The sequence below is a fragment of the Camelus dromedarius genome, chromosome 17 (assembly GCF_036321535.1).
Source record: "Camelus dromedarius isolate mCamDro1 chromosome 17, mCamDro1.pat, whole genome shotgun sequence".
In the NCBI taxonomy this organism is placed as follows: Eukaryota; Metazoa; Chordata; class Mammalia; order Artiodactyla; family Camelidae; genus Camelus; species Camelus dromedarius.
In genome coordinates this window covers 33,100,849-33,119,382 of record NC_087452.1, presented here as the reverse complement: position 1 = coordinate 33,119,382, position 18,534 = coordinate 33,100,849, and the positions used below count along the sequence as shown (strand labels likewise).

The window sequence follows — 18,534 nt, the reverse complement described above, 5'->3', positions numbered from 1 at the left end:
ACGACGACCACAAAGGGCCACGCAGAAACAGTCGTGTTTCTGGAAGCCAGCTTTACTTTACTGTACTAGAGGAAGAGGGTCCCCACATCCGGCCCTCGGCCCTCGCCCCCCGCCCAGGCCGCCTGCCCTAGCTTGCTGAGGCTGCGTCCTAAGCCTACCCGCCGGGTGGGGCAGGAAGCGGGGAGTGCTTTGCTGGGGAAGATGGGTCAGCAGCTCTACCCGCCTGCTGTGTTCACCACCTGGGAGACTGGGGCGCTTGCAGAGGCCAGGCTGAGATCCAGAGGTTCAGGGCACACTCTAGTAGGTTGTATAGCATGGGTGGTTGGCCCTCAGCAGCTGCAGCCGTCACTTGGCTCTGTCACCCTGGGCTGCCAGGACACAAGCCTTTCCATGCTTCTCCCAGTGCTTGACTTGGCACTCCCTGCAGACAAGTGGGCTGGTGAGGATACAGTGCTTGTGAGGAGTATGGAAGTGGGACTTAGCGGTCCAAGGTCCTAGGATACCCTCACCTGCAGCAATACCACTCATTCTGGCATCGTGAGCAGCGCTTGGAGGCCTCTGCACTGCAGTAGGCACAGCGGGGCCGCTCTGGAGCCACAGCCTCTAGTACATCCAGCCTGTAGGTCTCAGCCCACCTGGGAAAAGGGTCAGGAGGACCTGGCTGGGCCTGGTGGGTGGAGGGAGAAACACCCCTGCCCACATCCATGCCTTCTGCATCCTTTCCACCCCTTCAGCCAGCTCAGCAGGCCTCACCTTCGTGCCTGCAGCCGCAGTTCCTGCTCTGAGGGGCTGAATACATGCCGCAGCTGATGCTTGGCAATAGCCTGCCACTTGCCTCTGTTCTCTCGCTCTAGCCGCTCCCAGATTTCTGGCATCTGGGGAAGAGAAGAGGAGAATGGCAGGGAGGAGCTGACAAAGTGGGCATTGGTCCCAAGCAACTACCTTCCTAGTACCTACCTGTTCCAACACCAGGTCCTTTTTAGGAGACTGGGCTTCCACCAGGGCCAGGTGGGCCAGGAAACCCTGCAGGTCTGCCAGGTTGGGCAGCTGGTCAAGCAGTGTGTCTGTGAGGAAGGCCCGAAGCTGCAAGGGTGTCCGGGGAGGCCAGTGTGAAGCGGTGCTGACCAGAGGGTCAAGGAACAGAGAAGGCCTGGGCTGGGCTGGGCTGGGCTGAGGGTGCCTGTGGGCCCATGTCCCACTAGCTGCAGTGTCACCTGAGGCCCAGTGTCTGGAAAGAGGGCTGGGGCTGAGGGGGATGGGCAAAAATAAACATAAGGGGTGAGGTGGGGCAGTGCTGGGGCTGTGGGGACTGGTGTGGGCGGGGTTCCCTACCTTGAGTAACTGTCCCTTGGCAAAGCTTGTGAGGCAGTAGCGAGCCCGGGCCTCAGGACTTAGCAGCAGATTGTACAGGGCAATCCACACCTGCCCATCCAATTTGCTCAGCTTTTGCTGTTCTGAAGGGACCACTGTCTGCCAATGGCCACTCTCAAATTGCTGCAGCTTGCCTGGGGAGAGGAATCAGCATACTGGGTGCAGGCGTTGCATGCTCTCTGAGTCAGCTGCGTGGACTGGCAGACTGACCACTGCCTGGGCACAGGACTTGCTCAGGCTGGGGTGCTGCTGGCTCCAGGTCAGGGTGAGTCCTCAGTAGTGGACAGAGAGGCCTTGCCCTCTGCACAGTTCAGATCTAGGCCCACTTTGGGTGAGAGCACCTTGATATTCTCTGTGGACTAGGGGGCAGAGTTTGTCTACTTGTGTGCAAGCTGTCCACCCCATCAATCCAGGAGGATGTCCTGGAAGCAGTGAGCTGGGACTTAGGCAGGGGAGGAGGACCTTACCTCTTTCCCGCCGACTCCAGGGACTGTGCTCCAGCAGTTCTACCAGGAGACACGGCAGGTTGTGGGTGCTGAGCATGCGGCTCAAGGTGCTCAGGGAAAGGCTACAGATGGGGATGGAGAGGTGACTAGAGGCTACAGGCCCAGGCTCCTAGCCCTCGACTGCAGGCCCCAGTCCTGACAGGGCTGCCCACCTGTCCACGCAGTCTGTGATGTAGCGCAGCACTGAGAGGGCTTTCAGTGCGATCTCAAATTCCATCAGCTCTGCCTGCTTCTGCAGCTCCTGGGGTGGGGCATGGGGCACAAGGTATTCAAGTGGAACCCCGACTCCTACCCAACACACTCAGGCTTTGGGGAGCCATTGCCAACCCCAGGGAACCTCAGCCCACCTGCATAGGGGTGCTGTATTGGGATTCCTCCTCCTCAGAAGGGCCACCATGGCCACTCTGGGCCACCAACAGAGTCAGTTTACGATGGCAGTAGTCCACCAAGTCCAAGATGGTGTCTTCTGCTGACTCACACACTTCCTGGGGTATAGGTGGAGGCGAAACATTCTATCTCTTATGCCCTTCCCACACACATGCAACCTCCCTTGTTGCCAGGCCCTGGCCTGGAGCTGTAGCCATTGGACAGTGCTGGTGCCTCACCTTGTGGAAAAATACTGTCTCCAAGAGGTTGATGATGGAGGCCTCATGATGTATCTGTCAGATAAAGAGGAGGACAGGGCTCTGGGCTGCTGGGAGAGGGATAGGGGCTACCAGCTACCCTCTATAGTTCCGGGCCCTCTGAAGGGTTGGGCGGGTCTATGAACCAATGGAGCAGCTCACCACCATGTATATGGGAAATGTGTTCTGGGGTTTAAAGTCCTCCAGCCTGCACAGCACAGGGAACACTTTCTGCTTCCACATCTCCACCGCAATCAGCTCCTCTACCAGTGTCGGGATCTTTGAGGGGAGGGCAAAGTACAGGGATGAGGTGGGCCAACCTTGGCTTGGCAACCCTCCCATCCCTGGCTCCCCAATCTCCTCTGGGTCCCTAGCCTCTCCCATGTCACATAAGTTCCTTCCTGACCTCTCTCCTGCACCTTAGACTTTCATTTCCAGCTGCCCCCAACATCTCTGTGGGGGCATCCCTCGTGCTTCCTGTGACTGGCCCCTCCTGCCTTGTCCCCAGGCTGCCATGCTCCCTCTGTACCTGCATCCTTGTCCTCTCCTCCTGTATTCAGTTGTCCCTTTCAGGCTAGCCCTCCTGCTCATGCCCTGCTCTGTCCTCTGGCTTTCCAAGGCTCTTATGTGCCTTGGCCTTACTCTTATTTGGCGCCCTTCACAGTGCCCTTTTCCTACCCCACCTCCCAGTAGGGGGCTCCATCTTTTCCTTCCACTTTTTGTCAAGTGATATCTCAGATCATCTACTGGTGCCACTTCCTGATTCATGTTCCAGCCAAGTTAATCCCTGGTTTCTAACTCCGTCTGTCTCATGTTGGGAAGGTTGCCTCCTTCCATGCCAAAGTCCCACCGCTACTTCAGTGGGAGCCTTCTCCAGCCTGGCAGTCTATTCAGGATGGCCTTTAGAACTTGGGCCCTCCCTCTGCAGCCTAGGCAGTTCTATGATACACGACTATGTCCCTAATCAACCGGTGCCATGCACCCCACCTGGCGTGCCAGGGTCTTGTCCCATAGAGGTGCAAAATCAAATGTGTAACACACTTTTCCTTCTCCTTTGGGGAGGGCAGGTGTGCCAACCAGAGGGAAGTGCAGGCACCCAGGGTGCACCTGAGGGGTAGAGTGGTGGGGTGGGGAGTGGTGAGAAGAAGGGAACTCTGCCTGTGTCTCCAGCATACCTTCCCATGGGTGACCAGCAGCTCCTGGATGGGCTCGCCCTGGCTGGCTGTGGCATCAAGAATGGCCTGCATATTCAGCTTCTCCAGATTCTCATGCTGCTGGTTCCACCTGCCCCAGAGGGGGTGTGAGCACATGTGAGAGCACATGTGTGGTAAGAGTGGGGGTGGGGACTAGGTCCTATTGAAGCCTAACCCGATCCTGAGGGGCCAGAGGTGACTCAGGTTACCTCTACACCTGGGGGCCCTTCCCCCCAAGTGTCAGGCCCATACTCCCCGACTCAAGGACGCCTGACCTGGATCCAGCTGCCTCACCCTTCGGAGCCCATCTCGCGCAGCTGGAAGCTGCGCAGTCCCCGCACCAACAGGTCAGCCTCCCCAGGCAGCAGCAGCTCCAGGTCGCCCATGTCGGCGCCAAGAACAGAGAGCAGGAAGGCGGGGTCCCGCTGACTGCGGGAAGCAGCTGGAGCTGAGATGGAGGCGCTGACACGCTTGCGGACCACTGTCTCCCGCGGGGCCGAAATCTGGGACCTGACCGTTGTGGAGCGGTTGGGGCGCGTGGGTCTTCGCCGCCATGGAAACGGTTAGCTCGGCGCCTGCGCAGTGCTGCCTGGGCAGTCCCTGGCGGCCGCCGGCGCAGCGCCCGGAACGGCCAGACGGCAGGTAGCAACCCTCCCTGGACTTCTGGGGCTTTCTCCCTCACAACCGGCTGTGGCTCACGGGTCTCCCTTAATTCTAGACTCTTGTGGCCTAGGCTCCCTCCTCCGATGGACGTCAAGTCGGTCTGACCCCCACCAACTCTTCCTGCAGCTGCTCCCTCTCAGCCCACACTGATGCGCCTCTCCGTGGTCTCCTCGCTCCCAGCTCCACTTTGTTGGCTCCACTCGCGAAATACCGCTCAGGGCTCACAACTTCTCTTCATCCTATTCCAGGCTGCCATTACCTCTCATAAGGTAACTACCGTGGCCTTGACTTTGCTGAGTAGCAGAAGTCTTTAAAGGTGTACGTGAGACATTACTCCCTCGCATGAGGGTGAATCTGGCTGCCTCTGGCCCTCAAAATCAAAATACTGTGTCCAAAGCAGCTTACCGGCAACTCTGCAGTATCAGGCTCTTGACCTTCTCCTACCTCAGGACTTCGTTTCTTGCCCCACTCCCACTTGACTCCTAAGTTCCAGCCCCATGGGCCTCCCTTGGCTTCCACATACATCCCAAGGAGCCTTTTGCTTCAGGGCTTTTGCGCTTGTTACTTCTGCCTGGAATACTCCTTCTCCTTCAGGGTTCAGTTTAAGTCAGCTCAGCTAGGCCTTCCTTGCCCATCTAATCCAGAGCAGCCCCAGCAGCCATCCCAACTCACTCTTCATCACAGCTTCCTGATTGTTTCTTTCAGTTTGTAATTAGCTGGCACTTTTACTTGTCCATTGTCGGTCCTGCCCACCAGATGGCGCCCCAGGACGCCAGGACTATGGCTATTCCATTTCCGAAGGTTCTCTCCGGTGGCTGGCTCAGAGGCAGTACTCAATAAAGGTAGGTTGAAATGGATGACTTTATTTACAGAAGTGTGCATCAACCTTAAGGCAGTATGGGCTAGTTTGCTGGTCTAGCCCTCACGCACCAGGCAGGGCTTAGCAGGAGACAGCAGTCACAGCTGTGTGCCTGGTCCAGCCCTCACCAGCCTCACTTCCAGCAGATGATGATATTGGGGTCATTTTCCAGCCGTTCATCCAGCTCCTGATAGCTCATGCCTGGGTGATGTGGTGGAGGTAAGGTCAGCAGCCTTGGCTTGGCCACCCTGCCCTGACCGCACCTCACCTGTTCTGCCTGCCTCTACCTGTCTTGCAGCAGATCTCATCGTAGCTGTGGCAGCCTGTGTAAAGCCTGGCAGGGTGGCTCCGCTCCTCCCGAGACACCCGCACAGGATACTTCTGTAGTCGTCGGATGAGGTTCTTCATAAGCCCAAACTGGATCAGCTTCCTGGGGTGAGGGTTGAGGGAGAGAGGGGTGATGCCCTGGCTAGGCCTCCTCCTAGCCAGGTCAGTCTCCCCTCCAGTTTTGTCTCAGTGACCAGACTGGCTTCTAAATCTGTCACCTCCAGGAAGCCTTCCTGGAGTAGCAGTGCCATGTGATTCTGTTCACTGCGAATCTCTTGCTTTCTCTCTTACCCAGGGCTCCGGAGAGACACAGAGAGTATGCCTGCCCTCAGGCAAATCCCTCATGCCCCAGGGGATCCCCCTCTGACCGTTCATCAACGTGCTGCAGCTGTTGGGGGTGGCGGCCAATGAGATCTCTCACAGTAGTGCCAGGGCTCAGGCTGCAGTACAGCTGGAACACATCCCGGAGACTGGCCCTCTTGTGCCCTGTAGGCATCAGGGGTCAGCTCTCCAGATGGCCCTGCCCTCCCTGAGATGGCCTCCCCCAGAGCCTACCAGTACCTTGCTTGGTCACGTAGGATAGACATGCCTCCTGCAGGGACTTGTCATCTACCAGGTCCTGGACCTTGGGTGTCGGGCAGTATACATTGGAGTACTGGAGGGTAGCAGGAGGCACAGGGGCCTGAGTGAGGGGTTTGGAAGTCTGACACAGCCTCAATTAGGCTCAGCCACGTGATCCATTCTCCAATTAGTCAGATCCCAGACTCACCTACCTGGAGGATGGACACCAGTGTCACAACGCCATAGTACCTGGGGGAGATAGTTGTGCTCAGCTTGCAAGAGCCATGCCTTCCCAGCTCCCACACTAGGCCCCTGGGCTCTTCCTGACTGGCAGCGACCCTGTCCTGAGCATGACTATTGCCCCACTCACAGCAGGTTCTGGATGGCAATGCGCACCAGGTTGAGCTCTACGTCTGCCTCGGCTGAGATCTTCTGGACGTGGCGGAAACCATCAATGTAGGGCAGGATCTGGGCAGGGTGGAGTAGGGTAAGTAGGGGTGGAATGAAGGGCTGTGGCCAGCTCCAGGGGTTGATAGCCAGAGAGGGCTAGCACACCTGTTGTGTGGTGAGGTCCCACTGTGAGTTGAAGAAATCCTCCTTGTCCTTGGTAAAGACAGGTACATCATACTCCTGGGCCACAGGAGGGTCAGGCCGCTGCTCAATCACCTTCAAGTGGATGGTGTTGGACTCATCTGCAGGGGACCCCACCTATATTCTCAGTGCCATCTCTTCCAAGAGGCCCTCAATTACCATCCAGTCCTCCCAGCAACCCTTGAGGCAGGCAAATGGCTCTGGGTAGGGCCAATCTTTTATAGAGCAAGAGACTGAGGTCCAGAGAGAAAAAGGAACATGCCCAAGGAGTAGAGCTGGAGACCTCTACTGGCCTCCCCCTCCCCAGCCCCACCATGCATTGGACCCTGGACATAATCAGCCCAGCTCATGGCTATTTTCTGGCCACCAGTTTGTTTGTGAGTCTTGTCCTTGGCTGGGCTCACCTTCCTCTGCCACTTTCCCATCCCTCCTCAACCCCTCTGCTGTCCTTGCACAGGCTGGGCCATACCGATAGGCAGAGTGCACCGGCCTGAGGCATTTAGCTCCTCCAGCAAGATGGTCATGATGGGCACCAACTTCTGCTTGCTCTCCTCCGTGGACACGAAGCTGCTCTCTAGCTGGATGGAGCATGGACAGCATGGTGGGTACATCCCAGAACCTTTGGCTGACATCCTGCACTGGCAGGTTCCTAGGGCTGAAGGGCTTTGGAGACATGCAAACACCTTCCCCAACTCTGCCTGCCCATCCACCCAAGCCCATTGTATTGCAGACCTCCAGTGTGGTCAGATAGCCTGCCAGCTTTTTGACGATGGGCTCAAGGGCACAGGTCTTGGCCTGGGCATCACACACGAAGCCCAGGTTAAAGAGCAGGGCATTGCGGCTGTACTTCTTGTGCTCGATGCACACGGGGCAGCCAATCAGTTTCTTCTCCATGGCTGTGCTGGATGGTGGGTGGGGGAACAGGTGGGAATAGAGTCAGGCTCCTTCCACCCCAGAGTCTGACCACTCCTGGGAGTTCCCCCACCCCCTAGCTAGGGCCTTACACAGTGATGAGCTTGTTCTGCAGCTCTGGCTTGGTGATGATGTACACCTGGACGGTGTCAAACAGCTCCCTGGAGATGAAGTCCTCGGGGACCTGGGGAAGGGAGTGGCAAGAAGTCCCTTAGTGGACCTTGTAACTTGGTGGATTACACAGGGTGATCCCCAAGGCCTAAGCCCTCTTCTCCAGGGTTTCTCCTTTCTTCCATCCACCCAGGACTACTACTCTTTTGTGTTTCCAAACACATGCGCCTCCTGGCTTTTGCATATGCTGTTCCCTCTATCTGGCACACTCCTACCTTACCTAAATTCCTGTGCATCCAGGGGTACTACTGGTGCGACCACCCTGTCCCATCTTTCCTAGGACCTGGCAACTCCCCTGGGCCCCCATAACCCGATTTCCCACAATCACTGCCTATGTCATGTTTGTTTGCCTCGCCACACCAGGAGCCTGGGACCTGGTCCTCTTGGTTCACGATTCTCCGCGAATTAAGGAGTGGCGTGCCTGCGTGCAGTACAGGGCACAGGGTTCCACCGCTTTCCGGCAGTCGGCTGAACTCCCCTGAGCGTCCCTCTACCTCCCAGTCCCCGCGAGCCCGGATGGCACCTGATAGGTGATCTTGGGTCCCAGCGTGGGGTGGAACTCGCTGAAGAATATGCATTCGATGCGGCAGCCACTGCCCATGGCGCTAATGGGGCCCGGGACCGTGGCTGGCACCTCTATGTCTGGGAGCACCTGTCAGAAACAGCCCTGAAGCCTGGGACACCGGGTCAAGCACGCCTGCGCACTGACACAGCCAACACACCGTCTGCTCAACAGCGCCTGCGCATCACGATTCAGTCGTGTGTCTGTGGGGGACTGTTCCAGGAAGTCCCGGGTGGGTAGGCGCTCGGACCCGGAAGTTAAGCTGCTCCGCGACGGAGCGGTAGCGCCCGCGGCAGAGCCCCGAAAATCCCACTTTCTCGGAAGAAATCACCGCGTCGGGTCGGCCCTGCGGGTGAGGCAGGCGAATCCCTAGCGTGTAAGGGCAGCGTGCCAGGGGCACTTGGGGTGGCTGTGCGCGAAGGGATTCAGGCTGTAATTTCGACGCAACTGGGAACTACAATTCCCGTGGTGCTTCATGCCCTTCCAGCAAGCGCTCCCGCCCGGCGACGGCGTGGTGCATGCTGGGATTTGTAGTCTATTACACGGCCTTGCGCATCCTACCTGGAAGGTGGGCCAGTGACCAGTGCCAATTCAGAAGCGTGTACGCTCTGACAGGCCACCAGTCTCAACTATTCCTGGTGCCTAGCTTAGTACTGTCCCTTCATATCTTAACTTCTTGGAAGAGAGTGGCATTCCTGCCCTGCAACTCTTGCTCCAGTGAGAGGAGTGGACAGTGGGCACCAGAGGCCCTTGCTCACTCTACTATGCTTTCAGGCTACAGCCACCGGCCTGGCTGACCATGGCTCTTTCTGTGGAGACTGAATCGCACATATACCGAGCTCTACGCACTGCCTCTGGGGCTGCTGCCCACCTTGTGGCCCTAGGCTTCACCATCTTTGTGGCTGTACTTGCCAGGCCTGGCTCCAGTAAGTAGAATTCATAGTTGACTTATGGGAAGGAAAGTGCCACTTTTTCTGGGGAGCAGGGGCAAAAGGAAGCCTTGGGTCTGACTCCTGGGAAAGGCCTGGCTGGCTGAGGGGCATGCTATGCTGGAGGGGTAAGTGGGGTGGAGTAGGTAAGTGTGGAAGCTGGGCCAGCTTGGCCAGGTCCCACAGAGTACCTGGCTGCCTCCTGGAAAGTGCAGGGGGAAGGAGGGAGGACTGCCAGAGGAGTGGGAAAGCATAGCCTCTGATCTAGGGAGGGACCAGGAAGAGAGGATATGTTTGGGGTCAGCTTGTTGCAGCAAGAGGGGACTTGAATTTTGGCAGCACCTCCTTGGGTGATGGGCTGCTCATTTTCCTCAGCCTGTGGCAATTGGTGTGGCTGGGTTCTTGCTTCAGCCTCAAAGCCTTCTCTTCTCATTCCAGGTCTCTTCTCCTGGCACCCAGTGCTTATGTCTCTGGCTGTAAGTAATGGGCCTGGCCTGCTCTTATGGGTGGGACGAAGTATAGCTATGGGTGGTGATCTTGGTGACTTCTAAATCTTTATGAACACTTAGTATCTGTTTGGAGGGACGGGATGTGGGGCTGGAGGAGCTGCATGCTCCAACTCCTGCCCATGGTATATATCCCAGACTTGAACCAGAGTATTCAAGATGCAGGGCAAATGGGTTTATCTAAGCACAAAATGAAGCTTCACCCACCTCCAGGCAGGACGCTTAGAATATGCATTTGGGTGTACCTGTGTTCCTTTTCACCTTAATTTATAGTGACACATCTAATTTTCCCTGAAACAGTGCACCTGTATGGCCAGCGCTTGCCAAGAAACTGTATCCAGCTCTATGTCAGGAAAAGAAAGCTTGTGAATCATTTGTAACTGCCACATCTCGAACCTTGTGTTTGCTGAGTAACACAGCAGAGATGACATTTCAGAATAGCACCTAGGAAGAAGTGTGGAGTGGTACCTCTTGCTTGTTACTCAGGGCAGATGTTCTGTCCCAGATAGAGTTCTCCACTCTTGTCTCACCAAATAGACACTCTTATCAGTGGGGAGAGAATGAAGGGGAATCTGCCCAGACTGGCTGGCAGCTTAGATTATATCTCAAGCTCTCTTCCCTTCTGCTGGGCAGCACTCTTACTTAGTGTTCCATCCCTGTCTCCCCAGTTCTCTTTCCTGATGACTGAGGCACTGCTGGTGTTCTCTCCTGAGAGTTCGCTGCTGCGCTCCCTCTCGCGGAAGGGCCGAGCTCGCTGCCACTGGGTACTGCAGCTGCTGGCCCTGTTGTGTGCACTGCTGGGCCTGGGCCTTGTCATCCTCCACAAGGAACAGCTTGGCAAAGCCCACTTGGCCACGTGGCACGGGCGGGCAGGGCTGCTAGCTGTGCTGTGGGCAGGGCTGCAGTGCTCAGGTGGGGTGGGGCTGCTCTACCCCAAACTGCTGCCCCGATGGCCCCTGGCCAAGCTCAAGCTGTACCATGCCACTTCTGGGCTGGTGGGCTACCTTCTGGGTAGTGCCAGCCTCTTATTGGGCATGTGCTCACTCTGGTTCACTGCCACAGTCACCGGTGGGGTCTGGTACCTGGCTGTGCTATGCCCTGTCATCACCAGCTTGGTCATCATGAACCAGGTGAGCAATGCCTACCTGTACCGCAAAAGGATCCAGCCTTGAGCTCTTCCCAGCCTAGGGGAAGCCTGGATTTGCCCCTCAGTCTAGGAGCTGGGGCTGGGACCTCCTGCACTCTCTCAGCTGACTTGGTCATGGGACACCTCAGGGGTAGCTGGAGTCCTGTGTGTGACATTTGTGCTTGCTCCTCCTGCTGGAGTGCTCCCCTTTCCTTCTTTCTCTACCATCCCAGAGAAGTTTATGGATCATGTGTCTAGATGAAGTTGGGCTTGCAAGACTGCCCCCTCAGCAACTCAACTTGTGCTGGTATGTCCAGAAATTACAGAAGAGATAAAAAGTAAAATAATAAAAAAAAAAACACTGAAAAGACTGGATGGGAGGAATAACCCAGAGCTGGGAATAGTTCTTGCGAATGCTATCAGCATGAAAAAATGGGCAGCTGGGCAAGATGGGGACCTGTTCACTGAGGGGCTAAAGCTTTCCTGGCACACTAGCCCCAGAATCTGGCTGCTGGGCATCCCATGTCACCCAGGGCCCTAGCAGGTCCTATGGCTGTAGCTGTGAATGGTGCAGCTGTGTGTCCTATCAGCCTCCCAGCTGTGCTGGTTTCCAGACTGTGGTGGTCAGATCTGGACAATGACAGGATGGGAGCTGGGGATGGGCTGCCTCCATAGGTGTCAAGCACTGAGCACTCTGTCTTGGTGGCGAGCCATGGATGAGAACAACTCCCTGTGATAGAGAGGCCCTTAATCATCAGATCCTCCAGGCAGGTCCTCCCTGACTGGGTACTGCAGGGAGAGAGGAAATAAGTAAGGGTGCAGCTCTGGGAAGGCTGCTTGACAGTGGGCATGTGGTGGTGGGGAGGGGAGTGTGCTGGGGGAAGGAGAGTGAGGGCAATGATTTTTTCAATCCAGCTGGAGGAGCCTTGGGGACCAAGCCCTTGAACCTAGAGTAAAAAGTCCCTGCCTAACTTTGCAGTTGCATATGATGAGGGGGCTGCACAAGGCAGTCTGACAGAGCCCAGGAGCCATACCTCAAAGAACTGCTTTATTGATACTGCGAGGCTGGGCTTGGCTGCCCACTCAAGTGGTCCTGTAGAAAATATCTGGGAACTGTGACTGTTCTGGCCCAGAAGCAGCCATGGCCACAGCAGAGGGAATCAGAAATCCTGACATGAACATAGTCTTTCTGGGGGTGGGCAGGGATGTGCAGCCCTGTGCTGGCTCCTGCACTGGCTGGACCCCCAGAACGTTTTTGGCAAATCCTTGCCTTGGCTCGGGGCTCTCGGCAACCAGTATCAGGCGTGAGGGTTGGCCCAGGAGCCATGGCACCAGTGTCCCTGTAGCCATTTGCTTGGGGCTGCCTGCTGAGGTGCAGTCTTACCTCAGGTGGCCTGGGCTGGCTGATGTTTCAGAGGCCCCATGCCTGGCATAGTGGTTGTCTGGAACTGGAACCAGGTAGCAAGAGTCCTGGGTAGTGTTGGCGAGAAATAGCAGAAGGCTGTGGCAACCCCCAGCAGGCCTTCTTCCCTCTCCTCAGAGCAGTCAGTGCCCTGGAATAGCTGAGAGGGTGTCAAGTGGGGGCTCGGGAGAGGAGATGCTACAGTCAAGGTGGTCAGGAGTTATAGCTTCGGGGGAGCTGCCTCAAAGGTGATCAAGCTGGATTCTGGGACAGACCCCTTCCCTGGGAGTGCGGGGGCCTTGTCTGAGGGCAGAGGGCTGTCCACCTTGGCCCCAGCTTCCTCTTCATCGTCGTCCATGCTGGGCCAGACGGACTGGTCCTCCACTCTCTTCAACCGCTCATTGAGGGCCTTCAGAGCCAGTTGCCTGGGGCCAGGGAAAAGATGACAGGTCACTCAGGGTCTGGACTTGCCTCATGCCCTGCACTCTTCCCCTGTGAAACTGACTTGCCTTACTACTCGGACTCCCCTCTCAGAATCCTACATGTTCCCCTTCCCCATGCAGGGCCCAAGGTTCCTCAGGGATTGGATTAGGACCCACTCTCCTATCAGAATGAGGACCTAAAGGCTGTAGAGCCTTCTTCCCTCCATAGCTGGGTCACCTCCAGGCTGAGAAGGCCAGCTGGGTATATGCCAGGCTGCCCTCAGGCCAGCCCTAGGAATGGTTCTGAGGATGGTGCCTAAGGCTAGGCAGAGCTGGTGTCCCAGGGCAGACAGGTGGAAGGGCAAGTCCCTGGACATGTGAGTTTCTGCTGGGCACTGGCATCACATCCAAGGAGAGAGCTGTTACTTCTCCGCCTCTCCTTGTTAAGGAGCCTCCCAACAAGGGTCTGTAGGGAAGGTTGGAACTCAAGCAACTGCCTTGGCTCTCAGCCTGGGAAGCAGGGCCAACCTGGATCAACCTATCCCTCCTAACCGACTCAAATACTCTCCTTCCCGAAGAATCCCCAAAGCCACCAGGACTTGTTTTAGAGCAGGGACACCCCGAGTCCTTGCAGAGATGGAGAAATAGCCATGTGGGTAGGACACAGGCTAGAGCCTGCTGGTTCCACTGGGCAGCCCCTGGAGAACCAACTCTGGGGGGAAGTGGGAAAGTTCACGAAAAGAAGATATATATGTGCACTCGAGACCCTGCCCTACCAAGAGGTGGAATGCTCATACTGCCAGGTAACACTTGTAATAGTGGTCACTGTGGGCCGCTGATGCCTCAAACTCTGCCACCAGCATGGAAGACCTGTGTAGCCTTCCAAGTTCCAGCAGAGAACTAAAATCTCCACCGTACCAGAAGAGGCAATGACACAGGCACAGAAAGCCCCAGCACACTTCGACCCTGACACATGGCAAGTTGGGACAGACAGGATAGTTCTTCCCTGCTGCTACTCAGGCTCCCAATCTGGAGACTCCCTTGCCAATTCTGTCTAAAGCCTGCCAAGGGAGAGGTTGTGGCACGCTAATCACTCCCTCACAAGGGTCCAAGGTAGGAAACCCTGCCTCCCACCATCATAGGGTAGCCCTTTGGGTCAGGGAGTGGCATGCAGCCAGATGTCAAACTGGTTGGAGGAATAAGCCCCATCCCCAAGTAAGCTAAAAACATCAAAACTAAACCAAGAACCAGCTTCCCAACATCCCTCCCTCCCCTGCCCAGCCTGCCTGAACCTGTCCATTTTCTTTAGCCTGTGCAGAGGTTTTTCAAATGTCCAGCTAACTCTAACAAACCAAGATCTCTCACTCGAGGAGGGGCCACCACTGTGGTCTGGGCCCACCTGAACAGCTCTGAGGACAGCTCAGTTTCTACCAGGCCCAGCCTCCTGGCCCCATCTCCTCCACCATGTAAGGTTAAGACAGACCTCAGTCTTTAGGATTCATTAGCCATAGAGACATAAACTGTAGGGCCCAGAGTTATGCTCTGCTACATGCCGTGTGTACTTTTCAACATGTTCCACCTTGGACCACAGTTACCTGTGGCCCTTCCCTATCTGGAAACTCCTTCAGGAAAGGGTTGTGTCCCACACTCAACTCCACAGCCCCAGTGGAGAGTAAACACAGGGAAAACTCCAGCTGAATTCATAAAGCTGCTTGCTAAGAACCCATTTCACAGTGAGAAAAAACAGAAGCCTTTGACAAATGCAGAAAGTAGGAACAGATCCTGCTCTAGATTTCACTACTCAAGTAACTGCATCGAAAAACTTAAGAATAATGTTGGAAACTGAGCTGTGACCACTGTGGTGAGTCCACAGATATGAGAGAGAGAGAGCTGGATTAAAAAAGATCTGTCTTGCCTTGGCCAAGTGAATAATTCAGCTGGGACTCCTCATGGTACACATGGCTTGGTTTACAGATAATGAAAAGGTTATCTCCACTCCCTGGTATGGTCAGCAGGCTCCCTCAGTGGGTCAGGTGACTGTCTCCTAGGTTTGGTGACAAATGCCTGCCAAAGTCGGGGGCAGGGTAGGGGTAGGTCTAGTAATACCCTAAGCTTCTCTCTCAATAAGTGGTAGAGAAACAACAGAATCTGAATTAAGGCCTAGGAAGAGGGGATGGTTCAGCATTTGGGGTGGCCCCGACCAACTCTTAAGGACTCTAGGTCTCTTTCTCTGTTCCTCCCTCACAGGGGAGCAAGGACCAGCGGGTTGTCTCTGGCTCCCACAGGACTAGGGTCTAGGATTCTGAGATTCTGAGACAAGGCCAAGGTTGTGTGTACCTAGCTCTCCAACAGCCCCTTACACAGCTCCAAAAAGCAGGGCATTTCTTGAAACTTAAGTGGCCTGAGTGGTGAGAAAAGGAACTTTTACTCTCTAATTTTGCAAAGTACCTCCTGCAGCCAGACACCTAAATGCTGAGCCCCTCAAGGCCACAAACTGGATTTTCTCTTTCTGAATCTGCCCCAATATCTGACTGTAGGCCAGCAGCCTACACAGAGCAAGCACTTCAACAGATGGATGTGACTTGATCAATACTCTCCTAGCTTGACAAGGTTTTGGAAGATTCCACAGTACCTTCTCCGCTCTGCGTCTTGAGGGTCTGTGCCTGGGAGGCTGATGGTGATGGAGGATGGGGCACCCACATCATAGCGCTTCACTGTCTTCTGGCATATCTTTACCTTCACCAGGAGGCCATGCACCAAGTTCGCCAGCAGCCCCACCACAGGCTGCAGGATCTCCGGGAAGAAGGTGGCGAAAGCAAAGTGGTCGGCCATGTCCCCTCGGCCTCGGCTATGGCGCTGGTAGAAGCGAAGATACACCCAGCTGGAGAGCAGCCCAAAGCCGTAAGAGGCCAGTGCTGGGCTCTGGAGCAGTGTGGCCAGCCTCAGCAGCAGCAGCAGCCCCAACAGGAGCATGGGAACCACACTGACACGTACCTGGGGCACTCGCAGGACCACACAGTCCCCCATGGTTTGTTTGAGTGCCACCAGGACACCACCTAGGAAGCCCAGGGCGCCGTGGATGCGGATAGTGAAAAGGTAGACCAAGTTGAAGGAAGCCATGTAGGTGAGGAGGTAGGCAAAGGCCCCCAGCAGCCCCACCGACACGTTCACCACTGAGAAGAAGATGAGCAGCTCCAAGGCTCCCCAGAGGGGCTCCAGCAAACGTCCAGCCACCACCACTGTGGCCAGGCTGATGGCCACATCCCACACATGTTGTTCCATCAGCCCATGGGTGGCTAGGGTCCAGATCCAGAAGTTGGGCGGAAAGAGGTAGCCTGGGGTGACCGCCAGGCAGCCCGTGTCCACGGCGAAGGACAGTAGGTAGAGGAATAGTACCACCGCGCACAGAGCCTTCACCACCACGCTGGCGCTGGCCAGGATGGCCCCCAAGTGTTGGCGGGCGCCCGGTAGGGCGCGCTGCATCTTCCCGGCGGGAGTCGGCCTGAGGGAAGGGTTTAGTGGGCTAGGGGCCTCCCCGGGGCCTCGTCCCAGTCGGCCCCGACGGGAGGCCCTGCCTTGGCCTAATCACTGGCCTATGGCCCCGGTGAAGGCTCCTCTTCCGGTTGGGTCGCCTCTGGTCCCAAAGGGCAGAGCCGGGCCTGGTCGCGGGGCCGGGGACCTGGGGGAAGGCCTCGGGCAGCTTCAGCGCGCCTGCCTGCCTGCCCTGTGGGCCCTGCGGCACGGCGACCGGGCTGGCGGTGATCTCAGGGTTCGGTCTCCTCCATCCACTCTGAGACCCTACGGTCCGCGGGGTACTGGAGCCTAGTTCTGGGCCGGAGTCAAGTCTGGTCAGCTCCGCCTCGGCCTCGGCCTCGGCCTCGGCTTCGGCTTCGGCAGTACCTCCTCCCTTCTCAGGCGCCGACAAACAGGGGCGCTGCGCCTGCGCGTCCCAGGCGGCCTCAGGATGCCCTCTGAGCGTCGGCCTTGCGGCTCCGCGGCATGCTGGGACATGGAGTCCCCAGCCCAACTCGGGGCCGGCGGAAATCAGGATTCTGGGTAGAACAACAAGTCCCAGGAGGCTATGCGCCCGGGCCCTTCCTGTTGGTGGTGAGAGGAGGGTGTGCTTGGGAGTTGTAGTTCTCAGGACCGTTTCCGTCGTTCTTCGGAGGTGGGAGAGGGTGAACGAGCATAGCTAATGTCGGGGGAGCGGCAGGTACCAGCGGCAGCGCTATTGCAGGCAACGCATTTGCTGAATTTCCGGGGAGAGTGGCTCTGTGTGTGCCTGTATGTCTGAGTGGGTGTGTCCTTGTGGACGGGTGTGCGGATAGAATGTTGGATGGTCCAGTGGGTGTGAACTCCCGAAACTTCCGTGGCCTGTTGTATGCCAGGCCCAGGTTGTATGGGGTGTAGGGGACCTGACTCAGGTTGGAATTCTTGCTCTGCCTTTTGGCGGCTGTGTGACATTGGCACAAGTTCCTGGACTTTGTTTAGATTCAGTTTCATGGACCATAAAATGGAGGTGATGACAGGACCTACTGTGAGGATCCAAGGGACCTGGGGTGTAAAATACCAGTCCACCCCGGGTGCTCAGTGTGTTGCCCAAGCTGCCCTTATTACAAGTGAGGTGGAGCCCGTATTAGAATTCAGGTCTCCAGCCCCCAAAGGGGCAAGGCTGGGCCTCTCTCAGTGACTCTCCTCCCCACAGTAGCTGACCTGGATGAAAAGAGGTCTCTCTACAAACTTGGGTCAGACTGGCCGTTGGCCCCCACCTCACTGAAACGTGACTTAAGGCAGCTTGTGTCTTGTGCAAACTGATTTGTGTGTGTGTGTGTACTGAGTTACTTTTTAAAAATGTGCATATAATTAAAATAGTTACATGACAAAGATCATTTATAAAGTGCCGAATCCCTTCCTTCCACTGACTTCAGCACAACTGCCAATGTGTGCATAACCTTCCTGGTTGAAAAGGGTATTGCTATCCTTTATCTTTGGGGTCTAGGTTCCCACTGGATGCCACCCCAGGGTAGGGTTGCCAGATTTAGCAAATCAAAATACAGGACCCTCAGTTAAATTGGAATTTCAGATAAACAATGAATAATTTTCGTCAGTGTAGGCAGGTCCCCAATTTTCAGTACAGTTATGTCCCATGCAGTGTTGGCAATATTCTGAAAGTATTTGTTGATTATCTGAAATTCCAAATGTGACTGGATGTTCTGTATTTTTTAGCGCAACTATACCCCAGGACCTCTGGGGCTGTTGTGGGGCATGGGAGCTGTCTCAGGGGTTGCTAGCTAGGCTTTGCTCGGTGGCCAGAACTTGCCACAAGAGGAGTGAGGAAGGGTGTCCTCGCTAAGGCCTGGAATGCCCTCTTCCATTTATTTAGCATCCAAGGTCCCCCAGCCACAGGCCACCTCCCCTCTGAAACCTTTGCTGGTTTCTTGCCTGTCTCACTGGGAGAAAGAATTTCTCTTAAGTCTTAGTTTGCTCATCTGTGGTATGGGATAAACTAGTATCCAACTCTAAGGTGGTGGTGAGGACTCAGCTGGCTGCCCACTAGGTGAGTACAGAGTGTGGAATATGTATTGTAAGAGAGCAGCTGTCAGCAGCACTGGCAAACCTCTGCCCTGGTCTTTATAAGTCCTTCCCTTTGAAAAGAACTGGGAAGGTCACACAGAATAGGGCTGATATTGAGAAAGTTGGGGTTAAAGTGAACAAAGGTGTAGGGTCGGCCAGAAGGAAGTCTGAGAGGATCTGCAGAAAGAGACTCAAAGTTGGGTTCCAGTGTGAGGTGCAGTGGTCACTGAGGGTAC

At 56.0% G+C, this 18,534-nt stretch overlaps 4 protein-coding genes across 10 annotated transcripts; 1 reads left to right on the top strand and 3 right to left on the bottom strand.

Annotated features, from left to right (window-relative positions):
- Positions 1-34: 34 nt before the first annotated feature.
- Positions 35-5,066, bottom strand: ZMYND10 (zinc finger MYND-type containing 10). 4 transcript variants are annotated; one of them, XM_031470403.2, is made up of 12 exons: positions 4,762-5,066; positions 3,676-3,784; positions 2,663-2,779; positions 2,483-2,536; positions 2,225-2,362; positions 2,030-2,118; positions 1,839-1,939; positions 1,333-1,505; positions 958-1,083; positions 754-875; positions 510-635; positions 35-421 (listed from the first exon to the last, which is right to left on the bottom strand). In XM_031470403.2, exons 2-12 carry the CDS (start codon positions 3,745-3,747, stop codon positions 346-348), a joined length of 1,194 nt encoding a protein of 397 aa, XP_031326263.1. In that variant the 5' UTR covers positions 3,748-3,784; positions 4,762-5,066; the 3' UTR covers positions 35-345. The 4 variants fall into 4 exon arrangements, with proteins under 4 accessions (XP_031326263.1, XP_010976345.1, XP_031326262.1 ...); XM_010978043.3 differs by lacking the exon at positions 4,762-5,066 and adding an exon at positions 3,988-4,160; XM_031470402.2 differs by lacking the exons at positions 510-635; positions 4,762-5,066 and adding an exon at positions 3,988-4,160.
- A 133-nt stretch (positions 5,067-5,199) lies between these two features.
- On the bottom strand, positions 5,200-8,439 carry NPRL2 (NPR2 like, GATOR1 complex subunit). Of its 3 annotated transcripts, none has more exons than XM_010978054.3 (11): positions 8,301-8,439; positions 7,699-7,790; positions 7,427-7,595; positions 7,164-7,272; positions 6,659-6,795; positions 6,474-6,571; positions 6,316-6,352; positions 6,104-6,224; positions 5,911-6,028; positions 5,503-5,645; positions 5,200-5,416 (listed from the first exon to the last, which is right to left on the bottom strand). In XM_010978054.3, exons 1-11 carry the CDS (start codon positions 8,376-8,378, stop codon positions 5,349-5,351), a joined length of 1,170 nt encoding a protein of 389 aa, XP_010976356.1. In that variant the 5' UTR covers positions 8,379-8,439; the 3' UTR covers positions 5,200-5,348. The 3 variants fall into 3 exon arrangements, with proteins under 3 accessions (XP_010976356.1, XP_010976361.1, XP_010976365.1); XM_010978059.3 differs by having other exon boundaries at positions 6,104-6,197; XM_010978063.3 differs by lacking the exon at positions 5,200-5,416 and having other exon boundaries at positions 5,520-5,645; positions 5,834-6,028.
- A 113-nt stretch (positions 8,440-8,552) lies between these two features.
- Positions 8,553-11,247, top strand: LOC105087410 (transmembrane reductase CYB561D2). 2 transcript variants are annotated; one of them, XM_010978074.3, is made up of 4 exons: positions 8,553-8,691; positions 9,114-9,265; positions 9,707-9,744; positions 10,443-11,247. In XM_010978074.3, exons 2-4 carry the CDS (start codon positions 9,139-9,141, stop codon positions 10,944-10,946), a joined length of 669 nt encoding a protein of 222 aa, XP_010976376.1. In that variant the 5' UTR covers positions 8,553-8,691; positions 9,114-9,138; the 3' UTR covers positions 10,947-11,247. The 2 variants fall into 2 exon arrangements, with proteins under 2 accessions (XP_010976376.1, XP_010976382.1); XM_010978080.3 differs by having other exon boundaries at positions 8,577-8,715.
- A 684-nt stretch (positions 11,248-11,931) lies between these two features.
- Positions 11,932-16,670, bottom strand: TMEM115 (transmembrane protein 115). Its single transcript, XM_010978029.3, has 2 exons — positions 15,357-16,670; positions 11,932-12,727 (listed from the first exon to the last, which is right to left on the bottom strand). Exons 1-2 carry the CDS (start codon positions 16,205-16,207, stop codon positions 12,523-12,525), a joined length of 1,056 nt encoding a protein of 351 aa, XP_010976331.1. The 5' UTR covers positions 16,208-16,670; the 3' UTR covers positions 11,932-12,522.
- Between the last annotated feature and the right edge of the window lie 1,864 nt (positions 16,671-18,534).